At 38.2% G+C, this 17,210-nt stretch overlaps 1 protein-coding gene across 2 annotated transcripts in view; it reads left to right on the top strand.

Moving 5' to 3' along the window:
- Positions 1-13,201, top strand: part of LOC139963975 (deoxyhypusine synthase-like) — a 39,914-nt gene extending 26,713 nt beyond the window's left edge. For both annotated transcript variants that reach the window (XM_071965246.1, XM_071965245.1), the window contains exons 2-9: positions 3,554-3,761; positions 4,885-5,052; positions 6,726-6,944; positions 9,486-9,572; positions 10,102-10,207; positions 10,629-10,732; positions 12,399-12,524; positions 12,885-13,201. In XM_071965246.1, the coding sequence (XP_071821347.1) occupies positions 3,554-3,761; positions 4,885-5,052; positions 6,726-6,944; positions 9,486-9,572; positions 10,102-10,207; positions 10,629-10,732; positions 12,399-12,524; positions 12,885-13,019 (1,153 nt within the window). In that variant the 3' untranslated portion in view covers positions 13,020-13,201. The remainder of the gene's footprint in view (positions 1-3,553; positions 3,762-4,884; positions 5,053-6,725; positions 6,945-9,485; positions 9,573-10,101; positions 10,208-10,628; positions 10,733-12,398; positions 12,525-12,884) is intronic.
- Positions 13,202-17,210: the final 4,009 nt, after the last annotated feature.

Raw genomic sequence — 17,210 nt, forward strand, 5'->3', positions numbered from 1 at the left:
ATTTCGACATGTTTTCTCACATACGGGAGTGGTAAATTATCATCACATTCTACGGTTCAAGACGGAACCAGCTGATCAATCCCTCCTGTGGATTGTGGTATTAATAATTTGCTGTTCAATGGCCTGAACCAACTCATGACCCACCATTCAATATATATGACTGCATGTTGATATACACTAGTACATATCCCACTGTACTGACTTGTAATTAAGGAAGGACTTGCCTATAGATATGAAAGTACTGTATCATGTAATTGTAGTGCAAACTATGTTATTTCCCATGCATAGGCTACTATCACAGCTCCTTTTATTCTCACCAAGACTGTGTGTTGATATGTACACTAGTATATCCACCTTACGGCCTTTTAATTAAGGAAGGAATTGCCTATACTGTAATATGAAAGTAAATTGTATAATGTATGTTAGTGAAAACTAGGTTAAGTACTATCACAGTTCCATTGTTCCCACCCAATGATGGTACCAGCATTCAGTGTACTGTGGTATAATTTATGGCAAAACTCATTGGATATTGAACTGGTTTCCTTTACTCTTTGAGTGTCGTTTGATATGTTCTGAAAATCTAACACGGACCTTTGTTCATGTCAACTGCTTGAACAATTTCTTTGAAGCAATTTGATAGCTATACTGTTCACTATTTAGTCTATACTGTAGGTACTGTTAAGTGAAATGCATGTACACAAAGATACATACTCATATATATGCAAGATTCCATTAACAACCTACAGTATACTATCATATGAAGATTTGTTTATCAAGGAGCTCATATTGTTTGGGCCTCTCGTTTATAGCTCCATGCTTACACATACCTGATCCCAGGTACTCTCTGATCCCTGGTAATGTCTGATACCTGGTACTCTCCCAGATACTCTCTGATCTCAGCAGAAAAGCAGTACCTAATCATAATATTGTGATTTTTAGGGATTTCTGACCAAACCTGAAAGAGACTATTTAGTAGGCTGCCATAATAGACCATGTATCTTGCACATTTATAATGGAATTAATGTGACCAATAACAACCCTTGAAGTATAACACTTATATTTCTATCATCATACTACTGTATAATGACTCCATCCTTCAAACAAACATCATTCTTGAAAGGGCAATACTTGTTCAAGGCCAGTGATCAATGCCAGTGGTCAATGCCAGTGGTCAAACTGGGCTTGCAATTTTGTAAATATTAAGTTACTGTAGGTTCTATGGTAACCTCCATGCAAACATGGTTGTTGTCTGTGTGTCAAGGCTGTGCTGATTTCATTTCATGTAGTACATATAGTGTGTACACATTGCTAAGTTCCATGTGTGATGCACTTTCCCTTTGACTGTACATAGCAGTGTGAAACCTGGTTGTTGTAAATGCACTCTTCAGGGTCATATTATGGCATACACATTTACAACAGCACAATTCTATATATTTATATAGATATATATAATGAAAGCATCCTTTAGTAACTTTAGTAAGTTTGCACATTTTGGGGACTTTGCCGATCCTATTTGGTGTGTGACACCAAACCTATTAATGTTGGTCTTCACTATGCCTATCAGCTAAATAAATATCCTTTTAGAGAAAGAGGTGGTTTGTCGGGCAGGTTTAAGTACCCAGGTTTTCACACGTTTTCCCACCTATCGGGCATAGGTGTAGCGGTTGCAATATTTACACAGTGCAGAAATATTGCATCCCTCTTTGTTATATATGTTGGCTTTGAACGGTGCTGGACCTTTCTCTTTACTGTATGTCTGCACAGCAATAAAATTGGTTGTGCATAATGATTGGGTAAGCAAAGTTATGGTCTGGTGCTTTTCAATTTCCTAAGAAACCTTTGGAGTTGGTTTCCACGAAAGCAATTTCAGAACAATTGGAAAGGAGGGCAAATGGCACTGAGCACTCTTTTTGCTGTGTCTTGGGGGGGGGGGGGGGGTTGGGTGAGGGAAAGTACTTTTGATTTACGTTTAAAATACAAAATACAAAACCTCTTCACAAGTTTTCAGGTAGAAACCAAAGATTTGGAAGAAGCTTTCACCATGTAGCACACTTAATTGACCTTTGATCGGCCTTTTAAGTTCCGTGACATAAAAAAAATATAAACGTGAGAATAAAAACAAATTTTTAAAATGACAAAAAAAAGACTGAAAATTTGTAAGGCATCGATAACGATTCACTTGAGCTTCAGAGGCTTCGGAAAAATCGTTGCGATGATTCAGATATTTCAAATATGTTTCTTGAAACTTGATTTGGCAGCGACCAGTCGCAGTTGAAAGTGTCCAGTGCAGTAGCTAGAGTGTACATTTGGTTGTGGATTGCCAACCTTAATATTATCCAATTTGTCAGTTTGTCTCTTGGTATGCTAGTTTGTATCCTAGGGAAACCATGCATTGAACAGTTGCTTGGATTCTGTAACAATATGCTGGTTGCTCCTCAGCACACTGTCAAAGATAATTAACTTGTGATTGTATTACAAGAGGTTAAAAGTGTAAAAAAAAATATTCAAGACCTTGCATTCAAACAGGCATCTTTTGAATGCTGCAAACGGGTTGGACTATTTTCTGTCGAGTTATCTCAATATCAGCACTTGAATTTCTGTGAGTTCGTTAGGAACTGCATTGATTACTGTAGTTAATTTACTCAACTGCGTGGTAAGGCGTTTGACATTACGTTTAGTTGGTTTAGTTGGTTGGTAGGAAAATATTGAAACCAAACCACAAAAAGTATACTTTACTTGTAAATGAATACAAATATTTTATCGATTCAAAAGGGTTGTAGAATCTGTGGTAGTTTTCTAACTATTTAATTTTTTTTTTCTTCTTTTGTGACAAAAAAATTCCACTCTCAATTTCAATGGGGATACATAAATTTTGTAAATTTTAATGAACTTTGGGTACTGGTGCGATGAAAGCAGGCCGATTTCCGAGCAAAATTTTTCTTCTTTCTCAACTGTGATCAGAAATATTTTTACCTGGATAAGATTGGGTGGAAAAAATCCCACTTCGTTTTTCAAGGAAATAGTTGTATAAAATGCTACAGTAATTGTTTTCTGCAGCACAAACTGGTTGCGCGATGAGCACTTTTACGGAGCCAATACGGAGCATGTTGCTTATCACTTGTTACTTAATATTTACTTTCTCTGTTAATTGCTAACATTGGTTTCTAATTTAAAAACCGTTTTATGCTAATTATGTCAATTTATGTAACAGGAAATGTTTTATCTTCCCAACCTGTTAAAAAATGTTATTTTAATGTACTTTCAAGCATGGTGTAGTTTATTTTGCCAAGAGGTTCCCTATTTTTTTTTTTCTTGGGAGGGGGGTGCTAGACGAGAGGATGGATCAAATCTAAATCTAAATCTACTTTGAAAGACAGGTTGGCATTTTTATGAAAGGCAGTGTCATTAAAGCTACTGTCCATCAATCCCTTCCTACATGAGGAGTAAAATCACACCTTTTTTTTCTCTGTACATATGGCAGAATTTGAATCAATTTTTTTTTTTAATTAAATATTCGTTTTATTTATGTTTTTCATTTTCATGGTCTCTGCAGGTCATCGACTGAAGGGATGGAGAAGATTCCACAGATCGCAGCTAATGCTGTCTCGGTGCAGAGTGAGAAGATGCCAAGCGATGCTGTCCAGGTCAAAGGTTACGACTTCAATCAAGGCTTCGATTTCCACAAGCTGATGCAGTCCTACAAGACCACTGGTTTCCAGGCAACCAACTTTGGGAAAGCTATCGAGGAGATAAACAAGATGGTAACTTTTTCATTCACCTTCTCTCTAGGCTTACTTTTTCATGCTGATCAATTCGGCAACAATTGCAAACTTGCCAAGTTTATTTGCTGGTCAGATAGAACAGTTGCCTAGGGTTTGTTGCTAACATGCAGCTAGTGCAAAGCTTAGTCTTTGCTAAAGTTCACATCAGAAGCACTTTTTTAGGTTTTTTTAACCATCAGTTTACGATCTAGTACATTGCATGTAAAGCATGAATACTTGAGCGATTTTGGTTTTATGTATATCCAAACATTTATTCTGCTCCTCGCTTACCTGTCCCTCCACACCCTCAGCACTTTGGATCTACCCCGAAAGAAGTGGTAAACACTCTACGCCCTCTATGGCCAAAATTGTACATATGCAACATGTGCTGTGCCTGTCTTTGAGCACCTCAGAGCAATGAAAAATATCCATCCATATTTTTATATGCTAATTAGGGACACCTTTATTATTAATAGTACATCTGAAATGAAAAGAGTGTGCTCTCATATTATCTAGTTATCAGAAACTAATCTGTAAGCTTCAGTATATGACTGCAGCTCATAATGGTACTGTGAGTTCATCACTAGTTAGTAGCATATGTACAATGAGATCTCTTGAGACACATTTTCAAAGTTTCAGGTTAATTTCATTGTTTTAAGCACCATCACTTGTGTTTTCTAGAGCACTAATTCATTTCTTTGTTCCACCAAACTGCAGATGTGGAGAACTAATCAATCGCCCCAGCGCGTCTGTATGTTAGTTCATCCGGAGTGTTCACATGCTTCGTGAACGCTTTCACGCAATCAAATTGTTACTTTCATCAGAAGCATTTCTCTTAACAGCATAGATCACACGCATTAGGACCGATATTACGTTGCAGACCCCCCCCCCCGCCCTGTTGGTGTAGTCACACCCTAGGCCAGGTGTTGATAGTTGGCTTCCGTTGTAAACGTCACAGAGGCAAAACAGAATAACAATTTTATGCACTAATGTAAACTCACGTGACAGTGTCATCATTCCCTGTCTGGTAAATATGCGACTTTTGAGTAAGTTTCATCATGCAATGAAAGGCCCAAAGATGTGACCGCCAGTTTGACTAGCTTTTTAAAAATCACTCCATCAGCTGGAGGCAAAGAAGATCCCATTGTCGGAGGAGGTCGTACGGGAAGGGACAGCCTTGAACCCGGTGGGACGAGAGAAGACAAACTGCACCATCTTTCTGGGCATCACATCAAACATCATCTCATCGGGCCTCCGGGAGATTGTCCGTTTCTTGGTGCAGCACAACCTGGTAAGATAACGTGTGAATCTGTGCGATTTGAAACGGAAGTGTATGTATTTTTATTGTTCTTTAGATCCTCCTGCAAGCAGGAACTCACGAAGAAGCCTAAATTGGCTTATCAAAGCTGCAAGCTGACCGAAGTCAGTCTCTTACATTCATATTTAACGTCATGATTATGATTTGTTAATTTTCAACAACTCTGTAACTGGACAACATACATTAATCTGGGAGTGGCTCGAACCGGGGACATTATGATTGAAAGGCACCGGCGTTAACCACTGAGCTTACACTCTGAATTGTGAACAAACTGGTGGAAAATATTCAACTCTATTCTATTGCTACCTTCTCTGTTATCAATAAACATGGGAAAAAGCTGGGTGTCATTGTGGTAAAAAGTAAACAATTAATGGCTCTCAGTATGTCTCTGTCTTTAATATAAAGCTTGTCAGGAATAACAACAAAGATTTGTTATCTGGAATATTCTGATGGCAATGTGATACTTAACGAAGGATGAGTAATGAAAACCGAAATCACAACCAAATCTGGTTGCTGGACGGTTATGCATGATGCCTGCATATTTTAATCTTTTCCAAGGTTGTATACTCTGCTCAGTATGTTGAAGTACAGTAGGGGCAAACCCCTTGTAATGTTTACTAACTATTTCTTGAACCAATAAAGCAAACTCTTCTAGTGCAGTGAACAGTACATGCAGCACTCGACAAGGCATCGCAAGTAATTTGCAACGTAGCACTGCAAACGTATGGTTGTTGAGGACAGATCTTTCTTGGCATTACTTCAAGCTCTATGTAACTTAAAATGTTATAAATCTCAAGCAGTAACATGAAGCTGTGTATTGTACAATGTACAGGGCAATGCAAGTGAACTGGTCATGTACAAGTTTTGTGAAGTTACTAGACAATCTTTGTGGCGATAATTTTCACTTTGACCCATACTGTATAACGTATAGAGTGTTCAGTCAAGAAATTGTCAAATGAATACATTCATTGTCCATAACATTCGTACATCTGAACAAATCAAAACGACGTCAAACAGTAGACAGAAAGTACGAACATTGCGGACAATTAACGACGCATGAGAAATGTGTTGGTCTTGTTTAACAGTGCTTATAGATCAATACAAAAAAAAAACACTCGGCTAAAAGTTACAGGGAAGATATTGTCATTCAACACGAACTTGTTTCTTATGTTCATTCAGTTGTAATGATTTGTAATGGCCTGCAGCAGTCTGTATGCCATAGACTTGATAGTGAATCCCAATGCACGCCATGTGCAATCAGTCATACACTTTAATATTTAAGCATAGATATATATGTATATATTTAAATATATATATATATATATTGCACAAATGTTAAACTATAACTGAACGTGCCTCTAAGAATTACAAAGCTGTGTACATAGAATATTCCAAAAGAACCAGGGCCTTAATTGGCTACAAGTTGTGCTGCTTGGCAATTATCTTCAAAAACTTCACCGGTCGTATTGTCCGTTGTGACTTTTTTATTAAATTCTAGCACATATCCATGTCGTATACCACACGTTTGGACTGTTCGTGGCTTCTGAAACGTTTTGACAAGAGAATTATGAATAAACTGTATCCATATTATCAGTAATTACCATCAGGTATGGGTCATTTATGGGTGAACTTGTCTGTCGTTGCAGATCGATTGTATGGTGACCACAGCTGGAGGCATCGAGGAAGACATCATGAAATGTCTGGCGCCATCCTACCTCGGTGACTTTCGTTTGAAGGATAAGGAACTCCGGACCAAAGGCCTGAACAGAATAGGTAACCTCATCGTACCGAACGAAAATTATTGTAAATTTGAAGACTGGTGCCTTCCGATCCTGGACAAGATGAAATTAGAACAAGAGCAAGAGGTGAGGTCACCCTTTATGAAAGATAAATACATTACAGACTCTTAACTTAACATCTGTTTGGGTTTTTTCTTGTTCGTGCTTCACTTACTGTTAAATGTATGCCACTTCCTGCCATGTGTGCATTACTTGAAGTTGATGGTAGGTACTTGAATCACTCGTAAGTTAATGTCTATGAAATTCAGCACTACATTCATTGCTACACTAAGGGCAAAACTGTTCAATTGGAAGACAATCATGTAATGATGATATAATCTCTGTAGTTTGCTTCGTGGTTTTAGCTCTATTCTTCAACTGTGTGACTTTGTTGTGATTAGATACCACCAGAATGATATCTATACCTGTGAAAAGTCTGTAAAAATGCTGGTAGCTAGGAAGATTTCCCCTTACATCCGTTAAACTTTACTGTATAAACTGCGGTATTAAAATGGGTGATAGATAAAACATAAAAGTGCCTGGAAATATCTTTACCGCATCAAATTTTTGGTTTTGCAGATAAAAGTTTTGTCTGAAAAGCATTGTAGCTGTATATGTATCACACAGTATAAAGTTAGGAGAAATGCAAAGTTGCCATAAACCACAAAACTACATAAACTCAATCAGGCATCATACATCTCTTCATGCTCTTTCATGTTATCTATATATGTACAACACATACAACATGAAACCTCCAACACTAGCTACTTGCATGATACCTGAACAACAGTACTTCATGTTACATGTATTATGATGCAAACCTCACTCCATACTGCATACTTCACTCCATACTGCATCCCTCACTCCATACCTCACTCCATACTGCATACTTCACTCCATACTGCATACCTCAATCCATACTACATACCTCACTCCATACTGCATACCTCACTTCATACCGCACACCTCGCTTCATACTGCATACCTCACTTCATACTGCATGCCTCACTTCATACTGCATGCCTCACTTCATACTGCATGCCTCACTTCATACTGCATACCTCACTCCATACTGCATACCTCACTCCATACTGCATACCTCGCTTCATACTGCATACCTCACTCCATACTGTATCCCTCAATTCATACTCCATACCTCACTCCATACTGCATCCCTCACTCCATACTGCATCCCTCCCTCCATACTGCATCCCTCACTCCATACTGCATACCTCACTCCATACTGCATACCTCACTCCATACTGCATCCCTCACTCCATACCTCACTCCATACTGCATCCCTCACTCCATACTGCATCCCTCACTCCATACTGCATCCCTCACTCCATACTGCATACCTCACTCCGTACTGCATACCTCACTCCGTACTGCATACCTCACTCCGTACTGCATACCTCACTCCGTACTGCATACCTCACTCCGTACTGCATACCTCACTCCGTACTGCATACCTCACTCCGTACTGCATACCTCACTCCGTACTGCATACCTCACTCCGTACTGCATACCTCACTCCGTACTGCATACCTCACTCCGTACTGCATACCTCACTCCGTACTGCATACCTCACTCCGTACTGCATACCTCACTCCGTACTGCATACCTCACTCCGTACTGCATACCTCACTCCGTACTGCATACCTCACTCCGTACTGCATACCTCACCCCGTACTGCATACCTCACCCCGTACTGCATACCTCACCCCGTACTGCATACCTCACCCCGTACTGCATACCTCACCTCGTACTGCATACCTCACCTCGTACTGCATACCTCACCTCGTACTGCATACCTCACCTCATACTGCATACCTCACCTCATACTGCATACCTCACTTCATACTACATACTGTGCCTCACTTCATACTGCATACCTCACTTCATACTACATGCCTCACCTCATACTGCATACTGTGCCTTACTTCATACTGCATACCTCACTTCATACTGCATACAGCACATCATACCTCACCTCATACTGCATACCTCACTTCATACTACATACCTCACTTCATACTGCATACCTCACTTCATACTGCATACCTCACTTCATACTGCATGCCTCACTTCATACTGCATACCTCACTCCATACTGCATACCTCACCTCATACCTCACCTCATACTGCATGCCTCACCTCATACTGCATGCCTCACTTCATACTACATACCTCACTTCATACTGCATACTGTGCTTCACTTCATACTGCATACCTCACTTCATACTGCATGCCTCACCTCATACTGCATACTGTGCCTTACTTCATACTGCATACCTCACTTCATACTGCATACAGCACATCATACTGCATACATCAGTTCATTCTGCATAAAGGGTACATCACTTTATGCTACATACATCACTTCAAAGTTCAAACTGCATCCAACACTTAATACTGCATACATCACACCATGCTGTATACTGTATCCCTACATATGTGACTTAATGCTGTATACATCACATCATACTGCACACATCAAATCACTTTGTGCAACATACCTAGAACACTTCATGCTACATTAGGTATGTATGAGGTGTGAGATGAGTGTTATATCACCATCCTAATGCCTTTTGTATACTGATGTCGTTCTGTTATTTTTTCATGCAGGGAATAAACTGGACACCGTCAAAGATGATATCCAGGTTAGGTAAAGAGATCGACAACCCAGAATCAGTCCTGTATTGGGCATACAAGGTAATAATTACTTCCTGAGTCTCTCATATTTAATGTGGTAGATTTTTTTTTTTTACAGTTTACTTCACACAGTAATGTATGACAAAGACAGGAAGGCATAGCTTTGTGTAGAAAATATATAGGACATAAATACATATGTTCTCTATGCAGTTGTACCATTAGACAAGACATTTTGAAGTACTTTTGTGCATTTGGTCCCATGTTTGCACCAAATATTGATTTCTATATGATTGTTCAAGCTAAGACACCCCCTCCTTTCTCGGTTTTTCTATTAACTCTAACTTTGCAAAATTTAACAAAACATTAATGATGCCATTTTGTTCCAAGAAGTTCTATAAATCACATTGAAAGCACCAGATAAACATGCAATAAAGTCAGAATGACAATTCCGTCTTGAAAAAATTATAATAATATGAAGATTATTTTCAACTTGATAATAATCTTATTACAAGATAGTTCTTTGTATTTTACGTATATTAAAAATTCATATCTCTTTCATATTGTTTTTTGTCTCTTTTGTTCCTCCCAGAATAACATTCCCATTTTTAGCCCAGCCTTGACTGACGGTGCCGTTGGGGACTGCATGTATTTTCATTCTTTCCGCAACCCTGGCCTTCGACTGGACATCATTGAAGGTAGGTGACATGGTACACTAAAAATAAGAGATGATTTAGTGTTTCTTGTATTAAAATTTGTAGAATATTTCTAGCATAAAAGGCTCATAAACATATTCTTTCTTTTTTGTTCCCCTATCAAAGATTGGCCAATTTTTTGTTGTTTTTTGGGCAGTATTTGATTATCTTTGCATCTGATAGATGAACCATACGCACGAGTCTGTTCTTGCAGTTGAAGTCGCTTTCTAACTTCAAAGCGTTTCTCGTAGGGGTAGTGATTTTGACACTAAAAATCCAATAACGACATAAGTCATTTTCTCAACATGTTTCATTTCGAGTGATGAAATATGTAAAAAAAATATTGTTTCAGTGAATTAATTTTTCAAGATAGATATACATAATTGTTCAAGTTAAATATGCAAATCCATTTTTCCTATCTTAGATTTACGTCGCATGAACAGTCAGGCTGTCTTTGCTGCCCACACTGGGATGATCATCGTGGGTGGTGGACTCATCAAGCATCACATTTGTAACGCCAACCTCATGGTAAGTCAGAAAAAACATTGCTCACCCTTCTTACTACGATGGATGCACAACTGCTTTGAAATATTTTTCTAGTGTTAACATTGGGCTTGGCATTTCTGGAATTTTCATACCAAAAAGTATAATACCTTTTCTGGAGAGGGAAATATTTCAATTAGAAAGCCAACTTTTCTGATGTGGGTATCTCTATTCCTGGTCAATATTAAAGAACAAATTAAAAAAAAAAATTGCAGTTACATTTGATGAAACTATAAAATTATAAAGCAGGGTTTCCCAATTTATTTTCTGAGAGGCGCAGAGATTAAGGGCCAGACAATGATCTTACGTAGATTGAGCAATGTGCAAGAGGTAGGCAAAGTAGGGTGCTTTAGCCAGCAGTCTTTAATACTAATACATATACCTGATTAGTGCAAAACCATGGATCAATCTTGTGTCTTTGGCTAGATTTGGCCCACCAGCCACATATTGTGATCTTTGAAGCTTAGCAAGCCTTAAAGCTTTCAAATGAAATCATGATAATTTTTTTTTTAATTTGCTTGAACTGTGTGCTTGGCTGGTGAACCGGACATATGTTCAACGTCAGATAATGGCATTGACTACTCCAACCTTTACTCTCTTGTAACATGTCAGTATGGAATAGAATCCTTCCTCACCCCCCCCCCCCCACCCATCTCTCCCTCTCCTCATAGAATATGAACACTGTTGCCTCATCACTAGTACTGCCTGTATCTCTCTGTACTTTCTGTACATGTTAAAAACACACCTTGAAGTTTGCTTTCATCCTTACAGGCAATAAATATTTGTTGTTACTCTCTTGTTTTTGTTTCTACTTGACACAAATCATGTTAGCAACCGTCACACTCGGCGCGTATCATGTCATACGACCTTTACAATTCGTTAACGGTTGACATAACACTACGAACGCACAGCCTTTAAACATGCGAATGAGCGGCAGGTTCACACCTCGGCCTCCCGGGAGTACCTACTTAATATACTTCCCATTAAAGGCAAGTCTGCATGTTTGGCATGTCAGCGGCACCTGCACACAGTTTGAAGCAAGTTTTTGTCACCCTGCCTCGACGTTAACTACATCCCTGTCTCATGATTGGATAAAGGTTGCCCGTAAGAGTGTGATGGAGTTGTTAGGTAGAAATTTAAAAAACAACAGTCCTGAAAATTAAAAGAAAATATACACAAAAAAGTTGCTATTCAATGAAATTCGCCCACAGTCACGTCCTGGCTTATATTTTTCATTCATTGAAAGTGTTTTTAGGTCCATTTAAAAAAAACATTGGTGTGACCACATGTAAGTTTCAGGGACTAGATGTCGATCGGTTGTCTCGTTTTATTGGCAAAAGATAATTATAAATAATGAATTATGAAATGATACATTACATGTAAGTTTTGGTCCAAAATAAAAAAAGTGACTCTTTTAGGAAAAGTATCAAATGAGTCAAGAAAAATATATGGGGTTAAGCAGGATGAATGTTGGTTTATATCACCAAGAAGTAAAATTGACATCAGTAAACTGACCAAAACAAGTTTTGAAAGAGGAAAGAAATTACACAGTGACCTCATTAACCTTAATTCCCGCCTCCACCACCCCCCCCCCCAAAAAAAACGTGTTCATTATATCACAAATGTTGTTCTTCTCCTTCTGGTTATACAGAGGAATGGTGCTGACTTTGCGGTGTACCTTAACACAGCCCAGGAGTTTGATGGTTCGGATGCAGGGGCTACCCCAAGCGAGGCTGTATCTTGGGGCAAGATCCGAATAAACGCTGAACCGGTAAAGGTCAGTCTCAGAAGTTCTTTCATTCTTTTGTACACCATGTATTTGGTTTGTTCTGATTTGTGACAAGGGTGTCCACAACCACAACCCCGCCCCCCCGCCCCCAATCGGGAGGTTTAGCTAAAGACAACAAATCTCACACCGGTTGGGATTTAAATATTCTGCGCTGGTGGTGGCGCCTGTACAATGTCAGTCAGAGATTGCAGGAATTGCATCGATCTGGCAGGCAAATTGCAACAGCATAGTTTACAAATTTGTGAAATGACAGAAATCATTATTTGTGTTCATTGCAAGGGTGTTAGTGACCATTGTCAGGCTTTAACTGCCAGCTGTTTGGCTATTTTTTTTGATTGATGATTGCAGGTCTACGGTGAAGCTACCCTGCTGTTTCCTCTTCTGGTGGCAGAGACCTTTGTCAGGCAAGTCAAGCTCCCCGATCAAGCCAAAGTAGACGACACAGATCAAACAGAAGTCCACAGACAAGAGGTTCGGAGCTGATGAAATATTCCGGATCACACATAACATGCTCTTAATATTAAAGGATAATAGTCCGAATCACACCTAACATGCTTCTAATATTAAAGGACTCTCTCTATATCGGTTCACATTAACCAATTTCTGAGCTGCTAGCTTGGTTTATACTCTTTCAAAACAAACTAATGGTTCTCAAAACTATCACACCCACATCGCCACAAAAAAACAAACCAAAGAACTTCATCGACATGAATGAATAATGACAGAAGCTCGAAGAATCCAGCGAATGTCACCGTTGTACTTGTTTGATAGTTTGACAGTTCTGCTTAAAATCATATAGAATGCAGTGCTCAATAACTCAATGATTTGGAATGTGACCGAGTGGTCACTTCATCAGATAAAGCTGACACACCATTAACATTGTCATGGTCATCTCATTGAAGGAGAAAATGTCAGAATTTTATTCTGAAATTGAAGGTTAGAGAATAAATGAAGAAATAATGCATATGTGGAGGATTTCGTGACGTTAGCTGCATGATGATGATGGTGATGGTGATGGTGATGGTGATGGTGATGGTGATGATGATGATGATGATGATGATGATGATGATGATGATGATGATGATGATGATGATGATGATGATGATGATGATGATGATGATGATGATGATGATGATGATGATGATGATGATGATGATGATGATGATGATGGTGATGGTGATCATGATGATCATGATCATGATCATGATGATCATGATCATGAGGATCATGATCATGATCATGATGATGCAATGATATCTCTGCTCTTGGCAAAGATAAAAACGATGTGTCGGAAACAGGGTTCTTGCAATATGTTGATTTTTTTTTTTTTTTACGTCTAGGATCTTTTATGAAAGATTAACAACAGATTCTAGACAGATGACTAACAAGGTAATTAATCCTAATATTTTTTTTTAATAAAAAAAAGAAAGGAAAAGATAATTGTGTTTTAATAGTACTTCTGCAGACTATAGTGACTCGAAAGTTGGCAAGTAGTGCATACTACTTCCGACTGAGATCTGTCTGGTAACTAAGTTGGAGGAAATGCAACGTTTAGTTGCCATATATAACCATTTCAAGTATAAAGAATATGCTTTAATTTGATTGCATTATGATTAACATTTGTGCCTCTGCGATGAAGCTTCTGAAAGCCTGCTTTGTTGGATTGACTCACTCCATCTCTCCTATCCTGCAAGATTCCATTTTGACAATTTTTGCATTTTGCATGGAAAACGGGTGACAACGTTTATGATGTGATTACACAGATTCTCCACGAGGGGGAAAGATTGGTTGACATTTATGCATATTTTTTATTTTATTGTATTGATTTCATATGAATCATGTTGGATACAGAGGTGTGTAGCTTTAAAGTTTTTATGTGGAGAATATGACATACCATGCCCCTGAAAATTTCATCCATTTCTCTTTTTTACAATTTTTTACACTCCTCCGGCAGTAGAGAGTTTACAACTTTTTTACGACTTTGAAATTTTGTACTATTTTGGAAAGTCACACTTTTGTTACCATTTTTAAGTCAACATGTTGAAAGGCTTTATTTTTCTTGTGCAGAAAATATAACCAGTAATGTTTTTGTGCAATGTACATCCTATTTTAAAAGCACCCTGTCAAACATGTACTAATTTATTAATTAGACTTGATAGGAATGCTTTTAATATAGGGGATCGTGTGTTTTTTACAAAGGATAAGCATATGCATGGCAACTTAGTTTCTTTGCAGTGGTCATTTAAAACAGCACTGTTTATGAAATCATGTTGTTGTAAAAATTGGAGACTGGACATTGTATGAAGGGTTATTATTTGCCCAAACTTTCATAATGTTGGACAGAGGCAGCAGAATGAGGTTCAATCGTGGTGGGGGGAGGGGGGGGGGGAAATGGCACAAACATCAAAAGGCAGTGGAACATGCTACTCTGATGTGACTCTGGGCAAACCATAGAATCAAACTGATCAACCAAAAAAAAATTAAGGTCCCTTTTCAAGTGCAATTTTTTGCTTTCAAATTCCTCAACCAAAGAGCGTTTTTTTCTTTCTTGATTTCTCAATAAGGGAGAAAGGGAATAAAGAGAGAGAGAGTTATCACAAAAATAGGGAGGGATTCGTGCGCCCCCTGTTCCCCTTGCCCTGATAACGGCTGGAAAATATCAGGAAAATCTCAAACCTTAGGATGTTTTTTTTTTCTTTGCCATATCTTTTTCCTCCTTTTACAAATTTCATGTTCAATGTTTAGAAGATGTTACTGAAACTGAGTAAGGTACAATTCCTTGATGTCAAAACCTTGACATGTAATTTTTCAAACAGTAAAGTTCTCTGTGTGTTAGTGCTCTGTGTCAAGGTATGTTGTAAATATTTGCTTTCCATTTTAGCGTAATGTTTAAAAAAAATTTTTTTTTTAGAAGTGTCAGTTAATTTGCCTCTCCTCGTTCTGCAGTCAAATCACAAATCCAATAGAACCTTACGTACTTCTTTTACAGAGTCAGTCTCAATAAGAGGTTGGGGGGGGGGGGGGGATGGCAGACTAATTTTTTTTAATGATTTGGGTGAATTAAGTCACAAACAAACTGATGAACTAGCCACCGCACAGAAGCAAAAGTAAAACTATGATTCATCTTTAGTTTTCATCTGTGTGACAGTCAAGTCCAAAGTTTTTATTCCTTGACCAGAGGCAAAATAAATCTATGTGATGGTGATGGTGTTAATGTGTACGTGTGTGATGTGATGACTTGGTCAAAGTCTGAAAATAAATAAAAAATAGATAATAAATAAATAGATGCACTCATTGAGTAGAAGAACCCCATTGTTTTCTGTAGAGGTCATCAAAGGTCAACAGAGGTCAAAGTCCGAATACCTTGTAAACAGATAACTCAAAAACCCTAAGATGGATGACCTTGTATTTAGTATGTGGATGCACCCCAGATTGAGTAGACGAAATTCAATATTTTCAGTAAAGGTCGAAGGTCATTTGAAGTCAACAGAGTTCAAAGTCTGAAAACTTTGTAAGCCCTCAAACTCCAACCATATCTTTGATGATTGGCTTTTCTTAGTCACTGTCATAGGATTTGACCTTTGCTCTGTTAAGAGGCTGAGAGTTTTCCACTTCAAAGGTTTAAGTGGCACTTTGAGTCTGGGAAAATCTTCTTTTTTTTTTTTTCATTGGTACAATAAGGTGTTACAAGAGAATTAAGTTTACTTGTTGAAAAGATATCCTATGTTTGCCTCTCATTCAATGATTTACTAATGGAGGAAACAGCTTAAATTTGTCTTGATTGTAAATTTGGCCATTATTATTGTTCACAGCAGTTTTTAATTTTCATTCTGACCGATTCCATTGTTTTAAGTTAGATAAAGACAGTCTCACTACAAGAACAGAAAAACAAACGATTAATAACATACATCCTTCATTGCAGGAGGGTTACTGAAATTCTCAAGTTTTCCATACATGTGAGGTATTTTTTATATATTGGCAGGGGTGGGTCCAGAATTTATAAAAGAAAGGGGGAGTCCCCCAGGTTTGCCCTTGCTTCGAATATATGTGTGAGGATTCAATAGGGACGAGCAGAGGAGGTGCCACACCCCCTAGATCTGCTGATATGGACGGTGTTTAAAACCTTTTACAAAACCAAACCAAACCAACTCTATCCAGTCATAAAATGGCATATGTTACAGTTTGTAAATAAATTTTTCTCAACATAAATAAATTGGTATTCATATGGATTATTTCTTTTTTTCTTTTTGTTCGTGCTTTTGTTGTTTACTATGACAGGTGTTTGTAATTGTCAACATGAAAGACAGTAGGGTGTGGGAGAGGTGTGGGAGAGGGGTGGGAGAGGGTCATTTTGAGCAGCAGGAATTCAAACCTATTACAGTAGACTGATTTAAGATATCTTGCGTAGGACAAGAACATAATAAAATTGTTCCAAACTTCAACGTTATGCAACAATAACATACTTCACTTGGGTGGGAGGGAAGGGTTGGAGGTAGGGGGAGTGGGGGGCAGGGAGGCAGGACATTGAGGTATTTAAATCCATTGCTACAGACAATATGGAGATAAATTAATAAGAATGATGAAAAATGATATTTCATAGCTTTGGCTCTACTAGCTCAATTTTAGACCATGTTATCATTAACATGATCTGGAAAAACAGCAGTATAATTCTGC

Source organism: Apostichopus japonicus, chromosome 22 (genome assembly GCF_037975245.1).
Source record: "Apostichopus japonicus isolate 1M-3 chromosome 22, ASM3797524v1, whole genome shotgun sequence".
Lineage (NCBI taxonomy): Eukaryota > Metazoa > Echinodermata > Holothuroidea > Aspidochirotida > Stichopodidae > Apostichopus > Apostichopus japonicus.